The sequence below is a fragment of the Microcaecilia unicolor genome, chromosome 6 (genome assembly GCF_901765095.1).
Source record: "Microcaecilia unicolor chromosome 6, aMicUni1.1, whole genome shotgun sequence".
Lineage (NCBI taxonomy): Eukaryota > Metazoa > Chordata > Amphibia > Gymnophiona > Siphonopidae > Microcaecilia > Microcaecilia unicolor.
Genome location: NC_044036.1, coordinates 103,449,921 through 103,473,573, shown reverse-complemented (window position 1 = coordinate 103,473,573; position 23,653 = coordinate 103,449,921). Strand labels below are relative to the sequence as shown.

The 23,653-nt window shown below is 42.4% G+C and overlaps 1 protein-coding gene across 3 annotated transcripts in view; it reads right to left on the bottom strand.

The window, feature by feature from the left end:
- Window positions 1–23,653, bottom strand: part of CAMSAP2 (calmodulin regulated spectrin associated protein family member 2) — a 260,298-nt gene that overhangs the window by 213,645 nt on the left and 23,000 nt on the right. For all 3 annotated transcript variants that reach the window (XM_030205237.1, XM_030205239.1, XM_030205238.1), the window contains exon 2: window positions 1,253–1,512. In XM_030205237.1, the coding sequence (XP_030061097.1) occupies window positions 1,253–1,512 (260 nt within the window). The remainder of the gene's footprint in view (window positions 1–1,252; window positions 1,513–23,653) is intronic.

Here is a 23,653-nt window from a genome sequence, read left to right as displayed (position 1 = left end):
ATGCTGGACTCATCTAATCAGAGAACTATTACACGTGTGATACAATGTTTATGTTTATTAAAATTTTCTGAATCACTTTTTAACATAAATCAACAGAATCTACAATACCAAATAAAATTAATGAGAAAAAACCCCAAACATGCTGGAGCCCTAGGCAAAAATTTGGAAGGCAGCCCCACAGGCTGCACCTCCTTAAGCTTCTGGCAAGGGGGCCCAGGGGAATTTTCTTGGCTGCATTTACCTGAAAGACCCTAAACATGTGATCATGTCCAAGTGAGGAGAAAATTCGGAGACCATAAGCAGAAGGGATACAAGATTTTGAAAAGTGAAACATATCAGTTTTAAACCAAGATATGTTTTATGTCTTTACTTTCTAATGCAGAAAAAAAAATCAACATTACATTCTGAATTTTATAACGTGAGAGGCATCATGAGGGGTCAGAAATTAAAAAAAAAAAAAAAGATTCATTAAGGTCTGGGATTTTTATCTGAATATCCTGATGATGAATATTCGATCTGCTTTACTGAATGACTTGGAGATTTGGTTTTGCTGCTGGTACTGAGGGTTGCTATTATAAATAGATGACTCACCACCTCTTTAAAGGACTCAATGGGATTTTTGAGAATATGGGATGTTTCTTGTGGGAGGAGGGGGGATATAACATTATCATCACTAGCCGATCTGCTATTCTATTAATTATATTCCTTTTCATCGTTGTTTATGTTATTTGAACTTCATTTGTAATATATATTTGTACAAATATGGATTCAGATAAGTAGCAAGCTGTGTGATAAGATTCTGTGTGGCTATAGCTTCCCCTCACCCGCAACATCTAAAAACTCTCAGCTTTAATGCAAAGATGTTGTACTTAATTCAAGAGGAGAAAAACACAGTAGGAACATTTTGCATCAGTTCAGACAGGGCAGGATTCCCATGGTGCCAGGCTGAACTTGTTTCTGGTATGAACAGTTGAATTTTCATCTGGTGTGATGAAGCAGGCCGGCCTAATATGTTCGTAAATCAGAGACAAGGAAAAGCACACAGGAAGCCTGGAAGGAAACTGAATCTGTAAGCACATCTCAAAACATTATTAGGAGGAGCAGTCCCAAGCTACTACTTAGGGTGGTAGAACCCCCCCCCCCCCCCCCCTCAAATTTCAGATCTGAAACTCCCTCCCTCTTGTCAAACTATAGAGACTGCAGAAGAATAATGCTGTGTGAAGGGGACATTTGCATCAAACTGAACGCTTACCATCTGGATAGGTTTCTTGCGTAGATCTCTCTCTGTCACCAGCCTCTCCTGGTCAGTGACATACAGGCCCTTCTGTGCCAATGCCTGAATCACAGCATCATGGCCCAACAGTGGCTTGGCGGCATCGCTCTTAAGAATTAAGCTTCCAGCGCGGCAATACAATTCGGCAGACAACAGCAAGTTAACAACAGGAGGTTTAATGTGCTCCTGATCATACTGGTCCGTATAAAAAGGTTCACGCAGTTCCTCTGGAACATTTTCTGTGGAGAAACAAATACAAAAATGTTTAAGAAGAAAATCAGCATTAATAGTACTATATAGGTACCGTACAGCACTCAGCCCTACTGGGCCATCACCTACAGTACCTGTAGTGTGAAAATAACCCGACAGCTCAAACACCATGGCTACAACGCTTTTTAATGCGCCCTACGCTTAAAAGTCAGAGCATTTAACTTTTTTTTATAACATCTTACGGTCTCTGCTAAATAAATGTATTTAATCTACTTTAAAGAAAAAAAAGAGTAATCAGAATGTCCAAAATATAACAATCACATTAATTTCTAGATCCTCCCGTTGGAAGGCGAGGTTCTCCACCAGAGAATAAGGCAAGTGCTCCTAAAACATAAAGCTGAATTATGGGACACACAGCTATATGAAATTAGGTTATTCTTTTTTTCAAGTGCCCCAATCTTATTGGATTTACAGTAGATTCCTTTTTATTTATATATAAATAAGCTAAAACAAAAATATTATTAAAAGTAGTCATGTCTGTCACACTGCGGAATTTAAATTCAGATCACTTGAATTTATCTTTACACACCAATTACAAAATGTAGCTTTCCCTAGGCTATTAACCACTTTAATCAGCAAGAAAAAAGAAAGCCTATAAGACAGTTTATAAAAACAATTCACTGAGGCTTCAATGAGTACATACCTAAGCAACCAATCACTCTCTTGGAAAATAACCTGGCTGGCATCTCTTTCTGTGATATTCAAATATTGGTACAACAGAAGTTTAAAACGTTACATAAACGTACTAGGACCACTGGAGAAATGAAAGGTTTTTCCCCTCCACTCCTCTACCAAGTACAACCACTTAAAAACTTCTGGGCCCAGAAGATCTGGGCTTGGCCCACAGCTCTGATCCAACACCACAATCATCTTTTTTTCTTCTTCTTCTAATTTAAGTTAATGAGAAGGTTCATGTTAATCAGGCGCTGACCTTCAAAACTATAATTTGCACCAGCTGTAGTGCCACATAAAAATCCTACACTTCATTTAATATTTTGGGATGGATAGAAACAGACTTCATAGAGTTTATAGCCATCTAATGATGTTATTAGATGGTGTCACATTTGGTACGATTGAAGCTCAAATGTTAAATAAGCCTCTTAATAGCGACATTGTGTTCTATGACAAACTGAACGCAGAGAGTACTGAAACCCTGTTTCCCAGGCTCTCTCATGTAAGCTTTCACATAGACCATAACAAAAAATTGGGGGAAAAAAAAGAAAAAAAAAATATCAAGTCACAGTAGGCCACACTGGCTGGAACTTGATAATAGCTATCCTGCAACTACATGAATGACCTGACCAGGAAAAACTCACTTAGGCAGCGGCTTAGCAAGGGTGGGGCGGTGGGGGCGGTGGAGGGGTGCAGAGAGCAGCTGCACGCCTGTCGGCTCCACTGTTTCCCTGCTCCCTCTGCCCCGGAACAGGTTACTTCCTGTTCCAGGGCAGAGGGAGCAGGGAGCCAGCGGAGCTGAGAGCCACGCGGCTGCTCCCAGCAGCCAATAATGCACCCGGGGGCGGGGGGGGGTGTTGTGCTGCACCCTGGGGGGGGGGGGTGCGCATCGGCGATCCGCCCCGGGTGGCAGCCGACCTAGGATCGTCACTGCACTTAGGGCCCCTTTTACAAAGCTGTGGCAAAGGGGGGCCTGAACTGGCATAGGTATGTATTTTTGACATGCGCCGAGGCCCCCTTTTACCGCAGTGGGTAAATGGCAGGTCTTTGGGGGTTTTTCCAGGAAATGGCCCCACAGCAAGTGAAGCACTTGCTGTGCAGCCATTTCGGGGGGGGGGGGGGGGAGGAGAGCACTTACTGCCACCCATTCAGGTAGCAGTACAGGCTCCCGCGTTAACCTGGCAGCACTCAGCACTGCCCGATTACTGCTGAGTACACACCGGTGCTACAAAAATACAAATATTTTTGTAGCGCTGTGTATGACACGCACTAGGGGGTGGGAACTACCACCGTAAAGTTGTGGTAGCCCGACTGTACTTCCCTTTTAGCGAGCGGTAAGCACGCGATTGGCTTACTGCCGCTTTGTAAAAGGACTCCATAAAAAAAAGAATACTACACATACTATGCTACACTATCTTCATAAAACTAGGGCCTCCATGGCACATGTAGTGATAACTTGAGCACAGACAGGGTAAAACGCCTGCAAGCCGGCTTGTCTGTAGAATTTTGCTTAAGAATTTAAAATTTCATGCAATTCAGTTCAAGTTAAATTTAATTTCTGATAAACCGCAAAATCTCAAGAAAATGCCTAACAGGTTTATACAGTCAGTATAATGTTTAAACTAGACAATGTGGAATGAGCCATCAAACAAAAGGAAAAACACAAAAAGGAAAGGACAGAATCTTTGTAGTAAGGGATGGAACAAGGAAAAAATGTAAACAGAAGATGAGAGACTTAAGAGAGCTACAGATGAAAAGTAGACAAAACTTCGAGCAAAAGACACATGGTTTCAGAACTGTGCCAGTAATGTGCGTGTTGAGTCAGTCCACTTTGAAAGACAGAAATATTGTTCAGAAAACAAGCTGCATGTGAAACCATTTTCTTGCGCTAACTGAATACTAATCCAATTCTAAAACAGAAAAGCATCCGGCTGAGTCTTTCCAGCACAACACAAAAGGTACCTAATAATTAGAGTAAACCATGTTCTTTCATTCACCTATAGAAGCCAAAATGCAAGACCCTAGATTAAGGCAAGAGACAAAGACAGAAAGGACAACACAGATTGTATCATCCACTGAAGGTACCATGTTGGATCCCTGGAGAGCTTCTTTTACAATGAAAAGTGAAGCTGCTATAGAAAATAAGGAGCAAAGGACCTACAAGACATTGTGAACTGGTGAGAAAATACAAAACAGAGTAGGGCTAAATGGTCAGTTTTCTCAAAGGGAGAAAGATAGTGGAGTATACCTGGGACCTGTACTGGGGCTGATGCTTTTCAATATATTTATAAATGAGCTGAGAAAGAGAACAAGCAGCAAGGTGATCACATTTGCAGATGACACAATTGCTGAAAGTCTTTATATCACAAGAAGACTGTAAGGAGTTGAAGGAGGCCTTTGCAAGACTGGGCAGATGACATCTAATGTAGACCAATGCAAGGCGATGCACATAGGGGAAACAATGTACACACAATGCTGGGTTTTATATTAGGACTCACCCTGGACAATGCTGAGATCCTCAGTTCTGCATATAGTGGCCATTAAAATAAACCAAATACACCAAAGTCTCACCGTACTGCACACAACCAACCAGGAACCAGGATGTTCAAATAACCAGAACCTTGCCAGGCAGGGAAAAAGACAGTGGCTAGATTAGGCAGTGGTTACCAAACCTGTCCTGGGGGACCATCAGCCAGTCAGGTTTTCAGGATACCCACAGTGAATATGCATGAGAAAAATTTCATGCAATGAAAGCTGAATATGTACATCTCTCTCATGAATATTCATTGCAGATATTCTGATAACCTGACTAGCTGTGGTTTCCTAGGCCAAGTTTTGGAACTTCTGGATTAGGAAGCACAGAAACTACCATCTTTTCTGTTGTTCTCTGTGCTCCCTCCACTCCAGTATTACCCATTCCTCTCCTTTTCCCTGCCACAGACAGGCCAGGAATAGAGGGGAAGGATAAATGACAGGAAGGTGGGGGGACTGGAGTTGGGAGCAGAGTAGCTTTTTGCTACAGTTTTCTGTACCTCCAGAATTACTTTCCCTCTATCTCAACTTCCAGTTCCCTGCACCAGATAGGAAATGACAAGGAACAGACAGCACAGATAACTACATTTGGATTAATAGAACAAAGCCTATTCCCCATGCTGGATGATAGGCTTTTGCTGTAGAATGTTCGGAATTATTTAAACAGAAAGTAAAACAGGGAATATCATGCCTCTGCTTGAATCCATGATGCGTACTGTGTGTTCCGGTCCCCCATCTCAGAAAAGATACGTCATAACTAGAAAAGGTTCAGAGAAGGGTACCCAAAATGATCAAGGGAATGGAATGGCTCTCTATGAAGAAAGGCTAAATGGATAAGGTTCTACAGCTTAAATAAAAGCCTACAATACAATACAATACAATGTATTGAGCCTACAATATGTGGGAAAATGTGGGATACAAATGTAACAAATAAAGAAAATGCAGCTAATGCCCTGCTGTAGTAAACTGTGCTACCATTTAGCACAATAGTTTACACCTGACTTTCCCACACTGATCTTAATCCCGATGCAGTAAGAAAGCAGTAAATTCACTGTGCTAAAAGATAAGTGGGAAAAAAACATGCTAATATTTGCCCATGGCATTTTACATTGGGGGGCGATTTAATCTGGGTTTTGCATGGTCACTGCACTATCCCATAGCGCTAAATCTTCTCTCCAGCTTTGAGCCGGGAACAAGAAGCAATGTGAGAATAAAAGCATCTTCGGAGAAGTATAGCAGTTGTGGCTACTGGGATTGTACTCCGCGCTAGGGTGCCCTGCAGCCTCTAATCCAGCTAGCCCCCACCAACCAATTATACTTACCTACTCCAGGAAAGGGTCCAGCAGCATCCATCTCTTTGCTGCCCCTTGAAAATGGTGGTGCCTGACTCCTAAAGACATATGTAGAAGACTGACCCCTAGTGGTGCACCACTAGGGGGAGGTGCCACCATTTTTCAAGCTAGGAGTGGTGAGAGGGGCACTTCTCTGGACTAGGTAAACATAACTGGTCCAGGGGAGAGGGGATAAAGGCAGATCAGACACACTCTGGTCCAAGGGTCTTTTGGACCAGACAGCCCCAGGAGAAAGAAGATCCAGAAATTTTTCTGAAGGGGGGGTAGGATTTAGGGATTGTGGACCACGGCTTCCAGACATCTTTTTTTTCTTTATGTCTTCCTTCCTGTCAGTGCATCAGCCAACACACCCTGCCAGGAAGGGAGGCATTTTACTTTCAATGAAGCAAACCACTGCATATTACCAGAGCAGTGTGCACTGCTTTTTCTCTGAACACACTTTAATGCCACTATAATTTACATCCCATCAGCAATATTGTGTACTGGCCTTTCAAAATAAATTAAAACCTTGTCTATTTTGATACTGTATTTTTTTAATTTATTCATATAAATGCGTAAATTTTATTTAAGTTTATGGAGCTTCAACTATTCATTTATTAGGATTTATCGCCTTTTTGAAAGAATTCACAATACATGGCTGAGGAATAAATGTGCAAGCCAGTTTCCGGATGGAAAGTTTTATGTAATCTACACCGTAAGCTACATTGAACTCGAGTTTTCTTGGGATAATGTGGAATATAAAGAAAGAAATAAACGTATCCAGCTTTATTAAAACCTTATTTGCTTGTGAACTGTAGGGACATGTAGTTTTCTCATTTGAAATCAGCAAAGCAAATATTAAAATGCAACAGGAGGGGAATCAAAACCTGAAGGCTGGTAGAAAGTTTCCCTCCACAAACTAGGTCATTTGGCAGCTCTGACATTCCTTAGTACAGTGGAAGCAGAGCTGTTCAGAGGACACAAATACCAACAGCTGCCAATAACATGGCATTTCTAACCCAGACTGGGAAACAAGGAAAAGCTTTGAGCTAACAACACTACAATCTTTATGGGGCCATCTGGCAACGTAAGACCCGCAAGAGGGAGGACAGCTTGCTCTGTGAAAAACACTAAGGAATGGTTGGAATTTCAATAGAACAAAAAATGTGTTTTTATACGTAATACAGGAATTTCCCTAGGACCAGTCTGATGTTATTATAATGCCAGTGCACAAAACAACTGCAAACATTAATAGAAACAGCAAGAACCTGGAGGAGGAGGGGTGGTGGCAGTGGATGAACGAAGGGAGATGAGAGGGTTGTCATGCACCATTTTGCCTTATGAAGACACTTATTTACAGCCTACCTAAAAAGACTGCCAGGCATGTAGGATTATACTACTGAAGGAAATATGTGGCCTACAGCTCTGCCTCAACAGCACATTCCAAAGAAACTGTTTTTACCTCTTCTGAGTAAAAAAACAAACAAAAAATTAACACACACATCAATTACATGCTGACCTTTAAAACTATAAGCCAATCCTAGCTGTAACTAGAAGAACAAATCTTATACTGATGTCACATACTCAGAAGAAGAGAGAAGGGAAGCTCAGCTTAAACGTTAATGTATAGGATCAACCAATGACGCTACCCGATACTGGATTTTCTACACATTGCTCTCGGTTTATACCAAATTAAACTAATTTAGCTGTAATATGAATAGTTAATGATGAAATCTAACTATTAGGAATATTTATTCAGTTATAGCTCACTCTTTTCCTATTGGTAGTACAAGACAATTTATAAGCATGTCCAATAGGTATTTCACTGTCCCTCGGGAGTCTCATAATCCAAGAGCTTGGCCTAGTGGTTAGAGCATCGGCCTTGAAATACAGAGGTGGCCGGTTCAAAACCCACTGCTGCTCCTTGTGATCTTGGGCAAGTCACTTAACTCTTCATTGTCTCAGGTACCAGCTTAGATTTTGTGAGCTCTCCAGGGACAAGGAAATACCCAGTGTACCTGAATGTAACTCACCTTGAGCTACTACTGAAAAAGATGTAAGTAAAACCTAAATAAATAAATAAAAATTTAATAACCTGCATTAACACACTTAAATGCACATTCATTTGAATTAACACATTTAACAAAAACCCAATTGTTTTCAGTCGGGTCTATTTACTAACCATATGCATAACCCACATTAACAAGTGTTAACATGTTATTGCAGGTTAGCAAATTGAGCCTTTACATTTGTATCTGAGGCAACTTTTAAATAATCAATTGGACTTAGCCATCATATTAGATATAAATGTTACTTAAATTCTATAGAGTGGCTATGAATGGCGTGGCTATGACTGTCATATTCTTATGGAGGAAAAAGCCTCTGAATTACCGATCCAGAAAACGTTACATTTTGATTTTACGGGATAGAATCTTCAATGGCTGAAAAAACCTCCTTGTTGTACAAACTATGATATAACCTTTATTTTAATTTGCTATATGTTTGTACATGCAACACTAAGTGCATGTACAACAAGGAGGTTTCTTCAGCCAATGAAGATGATCAGAAGCAAAACTTAGGCGCTGGAGGCTATTAACGTTGTACAAGCGTCCGCATTTGCTCCCACCCCATGATCAGAGCCAGCAAGCGCATGAAACAAGCTCACTGGCTGACTGCAAGTAGCATGCAAAACAGGGCATTACCTGTTCTTCCCCAATGCTCAGCAAGCAGCACCGCAAACATTGGTGCTGCTCCTGTGGAAAACCCTACATCAGCTTGGAGTTGGCATTAGGGTTTGCAGAGCACTTGGGAGGAATGGGGAGCCCTGTCCAGCATGCATTTGCATACTTACAGCCCTCCTCCCCCGGACAAGTTTCCCTGGTGGTCCAGGGGCCTTCTCCCTCCCCTCCCCCCACCTGGACACTGGGGGCTGGAGGTCCAGTGGAGATTTTTATATATTTTTCTATATACATCCAAGGTAGAATCCCAAGATTCTTACCTTGGGCGTATATAGAAAAATCTAAATTCAACCCTATAATTTCGACCAGTCAGGCAATTTTTGCAGAGATTGATAAGTACGCTCAGCATCCATTCTTAAATACCACTAACATCCCCATATGGAATAATTCTCTCTTTAAAATTAATAATGTATGTATTAATTAGTTTGCTTGGCAAGCTGCTGGGATTTGGTCTTTGAACCAACTCTTGAATAATGTTGACTGGCTTCCTTTTAAGACTTTGTGTATATAATTTAACCTAAATCCCCATTACTACAATGGTACACAATGGTTACAGCTCAAACATTGTATTTCCTCTTGCTTAAATGTAAGCAAACTTACTTAGGATACACCTAGTTACTTTCAGCTATGCTCAGTGCTTGCCAACATTCCTGGTGCTGCGTCTAAATGGTATAAACATACAGCAATGGAAATGCCTCAGCTCCACTGGTTCTGAATCGGTATGGGAAAAAGATCTGAATACTAAGCTATCTACCACACAATGGCAGGACTTTTGGATTGCATTAACTAAAGCTACCTGCTCTGCTATATCTCAGTCTATTAGCCGTTAAGCCCGTACCAACGAGCTAGTTTTTTGTTTTCCTATGGCCTCCCCCCCCCCTGTCCACCAGCCCTGCTCTCTCCCCAGCCCTCCCCCCAGCGTGTTTCCCTCAGTTCCGCCCCCTCCTTCCCTCCCTGCTCCCTCCTACTCTGATTTCCACACCCTTGTCCAAACCCTCCTCCCTATTGGGCTGTACTGCTGGTGGAGGCGGGGCTTGGACTTCTACACTCTCAGTGTTCCGACTCTACTGCGCATTTGCAGGTGAGTCGGTCACTTGCCCTTTATATGTTTCACGTTTTTCCTGATACACAGAGCTTTACAGACACTATACAAATTATTCAGACTGTCAAATAATAGAGATGACAAATGTTATGCTTGTCCTAACTTAAAAGGTCTACTGAATGTCTGTATGGAAAACGATATCCCAACTTCTGAACTGTCATGAACCTTTCTCGTTTAAAATTTTAATTTTAGGCCCCGATGGCTTGTCTCGGCCTATTGACAGATACAAAGCCAAACTGCTTAGGATTCTTTTACACATTGCTTTTAAGACACTATGCCGTTGTTGGAGAGACTTGTCCAAGATTGATTATCTTATGTGGTGGAACTCCTTATGCTTAACAGCTAAATATGAAAGAGTAGCAGTGGACCACTCAAGAGTGTTACAATCATATGAAAAGGTCTGGGCTCCTTTAGCTTTGCCCTTGACTTTTTTCTACTTCATATTTTCTAGACTATGTTAGTTTCTTGATACTTATTTATATTGCACATTGGCGCAATATTGCACATTGTGAGTTATATATTGGTTACATCTCACATTCCCATGTGAATTTGTTTTAATATTACATCTGTTCACTTGTTAATTGCTTTTATACCTCACAAACCTTGAATTAAAAAAATGAACTGAAAAGACAATGTAGCGAATGAATAAGTAAACTAGGCTAAACTTCCCTCAGTTTCTCAATAATTAAAAAAAAATATTATTAAGCAGGAAGACACTTAGGCTTGGTAACAATAATGATTGTCTTTCTTGTCAATGCTCAGCCCCATTTACAAAACCTGGAAGATGTGCCTACACAAGTCTGGATTGGGAAAAGGGTTCTTATCCATCTGATAACTGGAGTCCTGGTACCTTTTGTTTGCTGCTTATAAAGTGTATGCAAGGAAGGGAACTAGCATCTAACTTGCTAGTCACACTGGCTGCACATACTATAGCAGGACTTGCTTATCCATTCCTAACCTAGCTGAGATCATATTCATGCACCTTTCTGACTTCACCTGCAACTTTCTTTAAATTAGTCCCCTTATTTTCTAACTCCTGTTACTCTAACATATCCAGGTGTTCCATCTCCATTTACAGTCTATGCTGTCTACTACTACTACTATTAAACATTTCTATAGCGCTACTAGACTTACACAGGGCTGTACAAATGAACATGAAAAGACAGTCCCTGCTCAACAGAGCTTACAATCTAAATAGGACAGACGAACAGACAGCTAGGGGTGGGGAAATTGCAGTGGTAGGGGTGATAAGTGAGGGTGTTGAGTAAGAGAGTCATGGTTAGGAGTCGAAAGCAGTAGCAAAGAGGTGGGCTTTAAGCCTAGACTTGAAGACAGCCAGAGACTGAGCCTGACGTACTGGCTCAGGGAGTCTATTCCAGGCATAGGGAGCAGCGAGATAGAAGGAACGGAGCCGGGAGTTAGCAGTGGGGGAGAAGGGGGACGACAGGAGACATTTACCCAGCGAACGGAGTTCACGGGGAGGAGTGTAGGGAGAGAAGAGAGCGGAAAGGTACTGAGGAGCTGCGGAGTGGATGCACTTGTAGGTCAAAAGGAGAAGTTTGAACCGTGTGCGGAAGCGGATAGGGAGCCAGTGAAGCGATTTGTCTACTGAAATGTTTTATTGCGTACAGGAAAGGGAAAAGGAAATGGAACTTGAAATACCAGCTTTCTGAGGTTTTTTTTTTTTTTTTTTTGCAACTACATTCAAAGCGGTTTAGATATATTCAGGTACTTATTTTGTACCAGGGGCAATGGAGGGTTAAGTGACTTGCCCAGAGTCACAAGGAGCTGCAGTGGGAATCGAACTCAGTTCCCCAGGATCAAAGTCCACTGCACTAACCACTAGGCTATTCCTCCACTCCACTAAGTAGCAGACTATGCCATACTATGTACTGCTCTTTGAATATTTTTACTTCTGTAATTGTCTATTGCTTATAAACAAACAAATAAATAAATAAAATCAGGATGTTCCTAAAGCTCTTTGAATAATGCAACAGGAAAATGTTTGAAACCTTGCAGGTTTTCTTGACTTTGAAGGGTTCTACATCATTAAAGGCCCTGTTTACTAAGACGCGCTAACATTTTTAGCGCACGCTAAACACTAGAGACACCATATATTCCTATAGGTATCTTTTGCGCGCGCACTTAGCATTGTTTAGTAAACAGGGCCCTAAGTGAACAAATGTAACAAGTCAAACTGGCTTGACAACGAGGTAAAACTCATCTTAGCCTTTAGCAGTAAAACTTGCATGAAGGCAAATAAACTTATGCAAATATTCAATTCCAAACAGTACATGTGTCCACGTAAGAATGTTTTTTTTTCCTTAAATAGGAACCAGAGATATTTATTATGAATACTGATGTAAATGAACAGCAGACGGTGTGCACTTGTCCACAGCTGGGTGGAAATGGAAGGAATGCACGGGTATGGTAGGCTGCAGGAGAGAGGGGATCATCTTATAAGTGTATAATTTGGGGGAGGGGGTTGTAAATGAGGAGATGACTATGACCGTGCCTGTGTGCCCATATGTGGATTTGGCTGCATGTATACATAACTGAAGACACAAAAACAAACCTACTTAATGAAAAATGACTATCTAATATGCCTAGAGCTAACAGAAGGAAGAAGCCTCAAACAGCTCAAAAATCTTACAAGATTTAAAGAGCTAAAGGTTAGCTCGAATTATCTGCAGCAGGGCCCACTGGCAGTAAAAGAACCCCTTAATGTGGGATATAAATATTACAAAAAAAGTAAATAGATAGAAACTCTGAATGTTGAGCACCAATTCTCATAACATGATGTCTGTTTTAGTGGTCCTTTACCAGGAGAAAAAAAATCTCTTCACGAATACAACACGTGATACGGTGTCCCTATAACCAGCCCCTCCAAATTACACACTGATTACGATTTATAACAATTACTACTCTACCTATGAAAAGTTATTCCATTATTATACTTCTTCACATCTGTACGATGCACAAGCTGGCATGTTTGAAAATATGAGATTAAATAAAAATGCTACCAACAATAAAGCACAACAACATGGATGCAGCAGATCCTAGCTGGGCTCCCTCCCCCTCCTCCTAGACTCACTCACTGCGCTCTCCTGTCTTCTGCCTCAGTCTTCCTCTCTGGTAGCGGCCGCGGGTCCCCCTCTCTTGATGAGCTGCTCTCTGACTCAAGAGAGCAGATCAGGAGGGGAACCGCCACCAGAGCCAACACCATCTCAACCAACATGTCTCCTGCCTCGAGCCTCACAGTCGCCTCGCCTCAGTTCCGTTTACACGGCCACCGGGGAATAGGCCACAACATAAGAGAGAGAAAAAAGGCACACACTGATGCAGCTTAAACAGGGCCAGATCTCGAGCAGTAAAGGAGCAGCAAACCCATGAGCCGCCCAAAAACCCGTGACCCATGGGCATTCAAAAAAAACCCCATGGGGAGGAGTGGAAAATAGCCCAATTCCACGGTTTTACTGCAGAATTGGCAACTTTAAACCGGTTGTCAGTAAATGTACCAATTTGTCTTCTGCATAGCAACTGAGGCTCTGAAAAAGAGGGAGGAGTTTTATGAGGAGGGATTTATTAGTTGGTGTTTCCTTGGCTCAGGGAGGTAGTTTTGTGATGTCTGTCAATAAGCAGATCACAAGTGACAGAGGAGTGAACGATTTTGAGAATTAGTTTTGTGATCTGTTATCAGTATGAATAGATCATAGATGACAGAGGTGTGACGTTTTGAGGTAGCTGTGGGAAGCTGTCAAGAGTGGACAGAGCTTAGTGTTGAGGGAGAACTGTGAAAGATTTGAGAGTTGAATTCACTGCAAATTTTGTATTGGATAATTTCAGAAATATACTGTGGGGAAAAAAAAGAACAGGACAACATGAGAAACAACAAGAAAATCAAAATAAAATGAATAAGAGAACAACCTAAAAAGTGTGCAAAGCATCACTAAGTCCAGTTCTACAAAACGGCGATCGATTAAAGTCATAAATACAAAAGAAACAACCACAGTATATTTCTGAAATTATCCAATACAATTTTTCCAATTTGATTATAGAGGATTTTTGTGTAGGTGGGTGTTTTTAAAATTTAAAAAGTTTCCTTCGTGTACCTGTCGATATTTGTGTTATCATTCTATTGTTTTTATTATTATTATTATTATTATTATTTTTATTTTTTATGGATTGATTTAAATATATACATATACTAGTAAAAAAGGCCCGTTTCTGACACAAATGAAACGGGCGCTAGCAAGGTTTTCCTCGGAGTGTGTATGTTTGGGAGAGTGTATGTGAGAGTGTCTGTTTGAGAGTCAGAGTGAAAGTGTGATTGTGTGAGAGAGAGCGTGAGTCTTGGTGTGAGTGTGTTTGTGAGAGAGTGTGTGTGTGAGAATGAGAGTGTGTGCAAGTGTGTATGTGAGACACAGTGTGAGTGAGAGTGTGTGGGCGAGAGAGAGAGTGTGTGTGAGACACAGATTCTCTGTTTGAGTGAGTGTATGAGACCAAGCGAGTGTGTGAGTGACTGTGTGGCACATAGAGAGTGAATGTGATACAGTGTGAGACAGAGTGTGTGAGAGTGAGAGTCAGAAAGACATTGTATATGAGAGAGAGAGTGTGAGCCGTGCCCTCCCAATCCATGGCCATCTGTCCCCTGCCCCCTCCATTCATCCTTTTCCAGCAATTCCCCTCTGTCCCTGAGCCCTGCCCTCCCAATCCATGGCCATCCATGTTTGTCTGTCACCTGCCCCCTCCATTCATCGCTATCCTGCATTTCCCCTCTCTGCCTGAGGCCTGCTCTGCAATCCATATCCATCCATGCCCATCTGTCCCCTCCATTCATCCCTATCCAGCAATTCCCCTCTCCCTGAGTCCTGCCCTTCCAATCCATGCCCATCCATGCTCCTCTGTCACCTGGCCCCTCCATTTTTCCCTATCCAGCATTTTCCCTCTCTGCCTGAGGCCTGCTCTGCAATCCATATCCATCCATGCCCATCTGTCCCCTCCATTCATCCCTATCCAGCAATTCCCCTCTCCCTGAGTCCTGCCCTTCCAATCCATGCCCATCCATGCTCATCTGTCACCTGGCCCCTCCATTTTTCCCTATCCAGCAATTTCCCTCTCTCCCTGAGTCCTGCCCTCCCAATCCATGCCCATCCATGCTCCTCTGTCCCCTGCCGCCTCCATTCATCCTTTTCCAGCAAGTCCCCTCTCGCCCTTCCATGTTCCCCCCCCCCCTCGCATCCATGCTACGCTCTCTCCCATGTCCCAGCCTGGCCCGCCCTCTTCTCCCCCCCCCCCCTTCGCATCCATGCATCTTTTTTTTTTTTTATTATTCTTTTTAACTTTACCTCCGTGGCGGTTCGTGCAGCGAAGCGTCAGGGAAGGAGGCGGCGCTCCCGACGTCTAGCTTTCCCTTCGCTGTGTTCCGCCTTGTTTTGAAGGCGGAACACAGCGAAGGGAAGGCTAGACGTCGGGAGCGCCGCCTCCTTCCCTGACGTTTCGCTTCCGGATTTGTTTGTTTTGTCGCGAGGGCGGGGCAGAGACGGCAGGCTGAACCCTTCAGCCTCAGCCTGGGAGTGACGTCAGATGGCTTCAAGGCTTCAGGGTTTGAAGCTTCCGGCTTCAAGTTTCCGGCTTCACAGAACGTTGGCTTCAGAACGTTCACGGTGCGTTTTATTATATTAGATAAGTTTTAAATATGATATTTATGTATTGGTGAAATATTTCGGGTTACTGAATGTCTATTTAAATATATACATATATTTTCTTAAATATATATATTTTTTTTTATTTCTTTTTTTATTGAAAGTATTGTATAGATATCAAGTCATTACACAGCAACAGTATATTAAACATATCTCATAAACTTAATACTGAACAATGCAAAATATCACACAAAATATTCCCTCATTCCCCCCTCCCCCCCATCTTGCAATCAGCAATTAGAAAACATTGAAGGTCAGTAGAAAGACGTCCAGAAGCATTCAAAGCCTTGGAACAATGAGTTTAGGGGCATCAAGGTCTATGCTAGATTTTAGTCTCCATGATCGGTATCGTTCCCATAGCATATTAAACTTTGCTACATGTCCAGATCGTAGAGCTGTCATTTTAGACATTTGATAGAGATAGTCCATCTTATATACTACTTTTATCACAGGTGGTGCCACTAAGCTTTTCCACTGTGAAGCCAATATAATTTTTCCCGCCACCAACCATATTGAAGTGAGCCGATGGTCTAAAAGTCGTACCCCTAAGGGGCGGACACGTAGCAAACAGATCTCCGGTTTTTGAGGATACCGTACTCCAGTCACTTGGACAAACATATCAATCAACTCTGCCCAATAAAGCTGAATTTTCGGACATGTCCACCAAATATGAAGCATGTCCCCCACTGCAGCACAGCCCCTCCAACATTTGTCAGACCCCTGTCCATACATTTTTACCAATCGCTTAGGAGTGTAATAACATTGATATAATATTTTGTAACTGCTTTCTATCATTGAACTAGATATAGAAACCCGCAACATATGCTCCATGGCTTTTTCCCATTGTGTATATTCTATTGTTATTTGTAAGGTTTGCTCCCACCGCTGTAGATAATGTAGTATAGGCTTCTTATCATAGAGCAATGCCTCATAGAGGCGAGAAACACATCCCCGATGACTGCCCACCCTTATTGCTTGTTCTATGGCCAGTTCCTCTAAGGACAGTTCAATTTTTGCCCTTTTATTTATATAAGCTCTCATACGATTATAGTGAAACAGGTGGTAAGATGGCAAACCATACTCCTCTTGCAAATCTGTAAATGGTATCATCTGCCCCTCATCCCACAGTTGCCCTAATGTGCTCAGTCCCTTCTTCTCCCAACAGCTATAAAGTGGGTTGGCCATCCCCAGAGGACAACCCGGAGCGGTTTTTATGGCCATCTGTTGGAAATAGAGTCTGTTGGGGAGACACCGCTGCCTTATAGCCAACCAAGTCTGTAGGGGATATTGCACTGCTAAGGGGGCTTTCCTAATGTATGCCTGAACCTGCTTCTTTGGCATCCATATAATGGAGCGTATGTCAGCGAGCCCCATCCAATGCCGTTCCACTTGAAGCCATTGTTTTGCATTACCAACAGTCCACTCCGCTAACACTCGTAATTGTGCCGCTTGGTGGTATAGGGCGAAATTTGGTACTCCCATACCTCCCTGTTTTTTAGATTAGTACAGGACGTTTGCTCTTACTCTTGGCGGTTTGTGCTGCCAGATATAGGCAAAAACTTTTCGATTTAGTTGGCGAAAAAAAACCCTCGGCATTGGTAATGGTAACGCTAGAAACAAATATAACAGCTTGGGCAATATCATCATTTTTATAGCTGCCACCCTTCCCAACCAAGATAATTCTAAGCCCTCCCATTTATCTAAATCGCGAAAGAGTTCTTGAAGCTTTGGCGGAAAATTAGCCTGATGGAGATCTGCCAAGTTAGGTGTTAATTGGATACCCAGATATCTAAGAGTTCGGGTAACCCACTTGACCGGGAATTGCTGCCGTAGCAAAACTTCCTCCGCCTGTGGTATCCCAAGTCCTAAAACCTCTGATTTGGCCATATTCACACGAAACCCAGATAACTGACCATATTGATTCAGTTCTTGTATTACCTGGGGTAACGATTCGCTAGGGGTTGTCACCGTTAAAAGGACATCATCCGCAAATAACATGATTTTATGGGTTATGTGTCCTACCATTAGACCATGTATGTAAGGGTTTTGGCGTATGTGTTGTGCCAAAGGTTCCATGGTCAAGGCGAATAACAATGGTGATATCGCACAACTCTGCCGCATTCCCCGTTCTAATGTAATAGGGCGGGAACTAGTCCCATTGATCCGTAAGACCGCCAATGGCTGAGCATATTAATCGAAGCCAAAGGAGAAATCGACCCGTAAAACCCATATGCTCTAGGACCTCAAACATGAAGGCCCAATTAACCCGATCAAACGCCTTTTCGGCGTCTAATGAAAGGAGCATCATAGGTTGTCGGGTGCTGACTGACTCATGGATCAAGTGTAATGCTCTCCTAACATTATCAAATGCTTGCCGTCCTACAATAGAGCCCGTTTGGTCCCCGTGAACTAATTTCGGCATGAGCTTTTCTAGCCTTTTAGCTAATATTTTGGTAAAGATTTTATAGTCCGATCCCAAGAGTGATATCGGGCGATAGGAGTTACACAGCTGTGGATCCTTCCCGGGTTTCTGCAGGACTACAACATTTGCCAATCTCCAGGTAGAAGGTAACTCATGTTGGAATTCAATTTCATTAAAAGCTCGGACCAATAATGGTATCAGTTGCTTACTATAGCATTTATAAAATTTATTAGTATATCCATCGGGCCCTGGCACTTTGCCATGTGGCAGGTCTCTTATAGCCCATACCACCTCATCTGATGTAATAGGAGCTGAGAGCATCTCCCCCTCTACTAGAGATAACTGAGGAAGCATGGCGTGGGTTAGATAACTTTGGGCCTGTTGTTGATCTAAGGTCCCCTCATATTGGTATAATGTTGTATAAAAGTGGGAGAAAACCGCCCCAATGTCCTCTCGTGTGGTATGCACATTCCCGTCTATATCCTGAATCGAGGGGATATGCGTATTCGTGGACCATTTTTTCAATTTATGGGCAAGTTGCCGTGAGGCCTTATTCCCAAATTCAAAATAGGTCTGTCTTACTCGTTGCAATTGCTCAGTGATCTCTGCCAGTTGGAGCTCCCCAAGCTCCATCCTTAAATTATGCATCTGATGTTGTATGTCCCCTGTCTCTCCATGTTGAGTAGCTCGCTCATTAAGAGCCATCAATTCTGTATGTATCTGTTGTGTCCGCGCTCTCGCCTGTCGCTCAACATGTGCCTGGATGGAGATGGCTTTTCCCCTGATCACGGCCTTGCAACCTTCCCAGAGTATTCCGGAAGACACCTCTCCATTATCATTGAGGTCAATGTATTCTTTAATATCTGCTTCTAGCCTAGTGACTATTGCCGGATCTGCTAGCAACGAGTCATTGAAGCGCCATTGTGGCTTCTCCAAGTTTCGTGTTTTCCTTTTTAGCTCCAGCACCACCGGAGCATGGTCTGACCATGTCCTAGGATGTATCTGGATATCTTCTACAGTGGACAGTAAAGTCGGTGGCCCTAGCCAAAGGTCTATGCGAGATTGAGATTTATGTACTGCCGAATAATATGTATACCCTCTCGCTTGCGGATTGATCTGCCTCCATATGTCCAATATCTGCCATTGCCTCATAAACTTGTGTAATTGGGCCCGGTCAGCTTGTGAGTATCGAATCCCCTGTGTGGTATTGTCTAACGTGGGATGCAGCATAAGGTTAAAATCTCCGCCAATCAATAGGGTACCCTCAATATATTTGGTAAGAAGTATCGACAAATCTAGATAGAAGGCCCCTTGTTGATCGTTGGGCGCATAAATATTTAAAAGCGACAATACCTCCCCCTCCATTTTCACTATCAACAACAGGTATCTACCCCCTTTGTCTCTGATCACACGTTGTACTTGCCAAGGGTATTTATGGGAGAGTACTATCAATACTCCATTCTTTTTTTTTTTCCAGGTAGTTAGATGCAAAAAATATTTGCTGATTTCTCTTTGCATAGCATAGCTGTTCAGCCGTCTGAATTAGGTGTGTTTCCTGAATAAATGCTATGTCTGCCTTCAGGCGTTGGATCTCTTTAAACATGAGTTGACGTTTTCCTGGTGAATTAAGTCCCTTTACATTAAGGGTCATACACGTTAGAATACTCATCACCCCCTTATTACTGTTATGTCTATTCCACTACATCGCCTCTGGTTCTGGTCTGTACCTAGTTGTGATTCTCTCTCCCCGACCTTCAGTTTGAAGATAATCTGAACTATTCCCCCCCCAACTATTAACTCCCATACCAGCCCTACCCTCCTTAAGACATCCCTGTAGTATGCTCATAAGGATGTCAGAGAAGAAAGTGACCCCCCCCCCTCATTTATTAACAGTAAACAGCTTGATCCCCACTTCATCAAGCAATCGAGTGCTATATCTTTGTCAGGCCATTACCGCCTGTGCACATTAACTTACACCATTTTTTTAACCAAATTCAAATTACCATTTGCAACATTATAGTCATCAGCTTAAGGTCTCTTATCTAGTTCCCCTGTAGCATCAACTTCGTTCTATTTTCGGATTTTATTTTCAGATCTTCTTAGCTGAGTATCAGAGTGCTGGCACTGTAGCCGTCCCTTTCCTGCAGTAACTCGTTGCCAACGTGGTTTGTCTCCTGCTGATGGTTTCTGTTTCGTTGATGTCGCGGTATCTCCACTTGGTCCGTCTTCCGGAAAAATCTCCGCGACTTCTGCAATGTCCCGGACCTGATGTTGTTTCCCATCTTTGTAAAATCTGAGCACAAATGGATGGCCCCATCTGTACTTGATGCCTTTATCAGCCAGGAATTTCGTAAAGGGTCGAAGCTCCGCTCTTCGTTTCAGTGTAATAGCAGCCAAGTCCTGGTAACACACTATATGATAGGAGTCCCATTGAAATCCTGGGGTGGCGCGCGAGGCCTGCATTATCTGCTCTTTTAGTTTAAAATCACTAAAGCAGGCAATGATATCCTTTGGACGGTTTGAGTTCATGCTCCCCTAAGGCTCTGTGCGCTCGTACCAGTTGAATTTCTGCGAGATCTTTAATAATCTGGAGTTCCTGAAGCAATGCGCTAGCAATTTTTTTTATAGTCAGTTCGCAGTCTAGATATTGTGGCGTGTCGGGGAGGCCACGAAATCTCACATTGCATCGGCGACTGCGATTTTCTAGATCCTCTACTTTATCCCAGATCTGCTGAGTCTCCTGCTTGGTTTCCCGGAGTTGCGTGTCAAGAGCTTGGATTAGCTCAGTATGTTCTTCCAATCGGTCCTCCGTTTCAGCTACTCTTATACCTAGCGCGCCAATTTCTCCGCGAAGTTCCGCCTCCAGCATGGTAATGTCTGCTCGCACCGCTGCTATGATATCTGCTTTTATTTCCTGTAGCCACCCCCGAATCTCCTGCATGCGGTTTTCCTCTGGCAAGTGTCCCTCGCCCGTGGCAAACAACGGTGGGGAAAGTTGCGTTGGGCTGCCCCCTCGGGAATCTGGCTGACGAGGCTCAGGTGTTGGCGCGCTCATGTTCGCGGCTGGGCCCTTATATGCGAACGCTTGTAAATTGACTATCGGGGCTCTGGAACTAGTCATATATCGCTTACCGCTGGTTTCAGATGCTATTCTCGCGTACTTGGAGGTCGCGTTTGTGCAAGTTATTATCAGTGGGAGTCCTGATAGCTTGGGGCTAGTCGGAGCTCGTGGCTCAGGCAGCCATTTCGGGTGGTGACGTCACTTCCTCGCCTCTTAAATATATTTTAATATGTTTTTCAAAAAGTTTATCCGTGTGACGGTACACATATCTATATGCATGTCCTTTTCTATGTGGGATATTGGTGCTATATATATTTTTTCGCATGCATTTTACTTTATGAGCGGTTAGTGAGTTTCTTTTTAACTGTGTATACACATTATTTTAATATGATTTTAGAAGAGTAACTGTACAACTATATTTGTGTTATTATTTCTTGTAGCCCCTGAAGCAGCCCTGCTGGGTGAAACACGGCCTGTGTCGGGCTATTTATATACGTGTGTGTATATATTTTTATTTGAATTGTGTTAATAAATTACATTCTTAACGATCTGCTTTGTGAATTTTCCATCTTGGAGCTTGCAGACCGTCTGCCTTTGTGCTTTCTTGGAAATTTCTATACAACACATTGTTTTATTAAAAGGGCAATCATATCTGCAACATTCTGGCATATCGCACATTCCATAGCTGTTTGTACAATCACAGCTCCAGAACAGTTAACTTTTACCTTTTTTATATCACAGGAAAAAAGAAAAAAAAAATACGTCACTCATCTTGGTTTAAAGGAAATCTGGCAAATGATCAGATTCTCAGCAAACTACAGACCATTATGTACCTCTCTACTGTCCAAAACATTTCCCTCTTTAGTGCTCTACCTTCCTTGCCCAATAAGGCGTAAAATGTTTGGGACACTAGAGCTGTACGAATTGGTCTCCAGGACGCTGAGAATTTAAGTTGCCAAACTGACTGCAACCAAGATAAGCTGAGCTTTTTTTTCTCTCTTTTAAACTGTGATATAAAAAAAAAAAGTTGTGTTCTTGCCAAAATGTTGCAGCTGATTGCCATTTCACAAAGCAATGTGTAGCATAGAACTCTGATAGACTTTACAGCCTCCTTTCTTGGTTCCACCTATTTTTTTCTGTTGTATTAAATTCTGATGCTCTAAATAGATGAGATATGATTTGCTATGGAATACATGTAGACTTAGAATAATTAAACCATGCCTACTTTAAGTTTCAGCATGCCACAGCCTATACAAGTGCTGCCTATTCTAAACTTAATGCTTATAAACAGTTGCCAATTTACAGACAAATATTGCTTTTTACATGTGCAAAGGGTATGTAAACTTCTAAAATTGCCTCCTTTGTACTTTTAAGCTCTTGCAGATTTTCAGGGGGTCTTTTACTTAGGCACACTGGCATTTTTAGAACAGGTTAAAAATAGGCGAGTGCTAAACACTAAAGAAGCCAATGCATTCCTATGAGCACCTTTGATGTTTAGCACGTGACTATTTTTAATGCGCCTAAGTAAAAGACCCCCATAGTGTCAGCAGTTGGAATAATAATTGTTGCAAAAAATTTGTAATGTTAAGGTCTTCAGAAACTGTTGCACTGTAACAGCTACGTCAGTAAAGCCATTAATACTCTCTCTACAAGCATGCCTGGAATTCAAAAACAGTCTTCAGGAGCTGAAATCACGTTTTAGTTCTTAACAGCCACAGACAGCCTTGTTCCTCTATAATAATGGTATGGCGCAAATCGTCACTGATCCACTAATTTTATCTTGGTTTTTTTTTAATGCTTTCTGTATATTTAACCATCCTCAAAAACCATATGTAAAGTTATAATATATGCATATTGCAGCACTTAACTTGCAGCAATTTTTCACCAGAGGAGAACCTCCGCCAACATGGCCAGGTTTTGATTTCTTCTTCAGGGAAGAGGCTTACTGGAAAAAAAGATGAAGTAAACATCAAGTATTACAACTCTGTATTGCATATTGGCCTAGTGGTTAGGGTGGTGGACTTTGGTCCTGGGGAACTGAGGAAGTGAGTTCGATTCCCACTTCAGGCACAGGCAGCTCCTTGTGACTCTGGGCAAGTCACTTAACCCTCCATTGCCCCAGGTACAAATAAGTACCTGTATACAATATGTAAGCCGCATTGAGCCTGCCATGAGTGGGAAAGCACGGGGTACAAATGTAACAAAAAAAAAATATCCCCTCACTTACACTATTCATCAGTAAAGCAGCACTCACAGATACATGTCACGCAATGCTCCTGCATAAGAAAAAAAATGGCTGCGGTGTTTAAGTGTGGGCTTTAGTTTTTAAATAGCTTGCAGCTGATCATCAAACCACATATCCTGATTGATGGTGGAAATCCAGCCCTTGTCCGCTAATCTATATAGGATGATCAAGCTGTCCAATCAAGGCTCGTCTTAACGAACATAAATCCAGGATTAAGAATCAGGTACTAACATTAGTTCAGCATTGGCTGGATTTCCACTATCAACTCAGTGATATCAGATAGAGAACCCTGGATAGTGTCC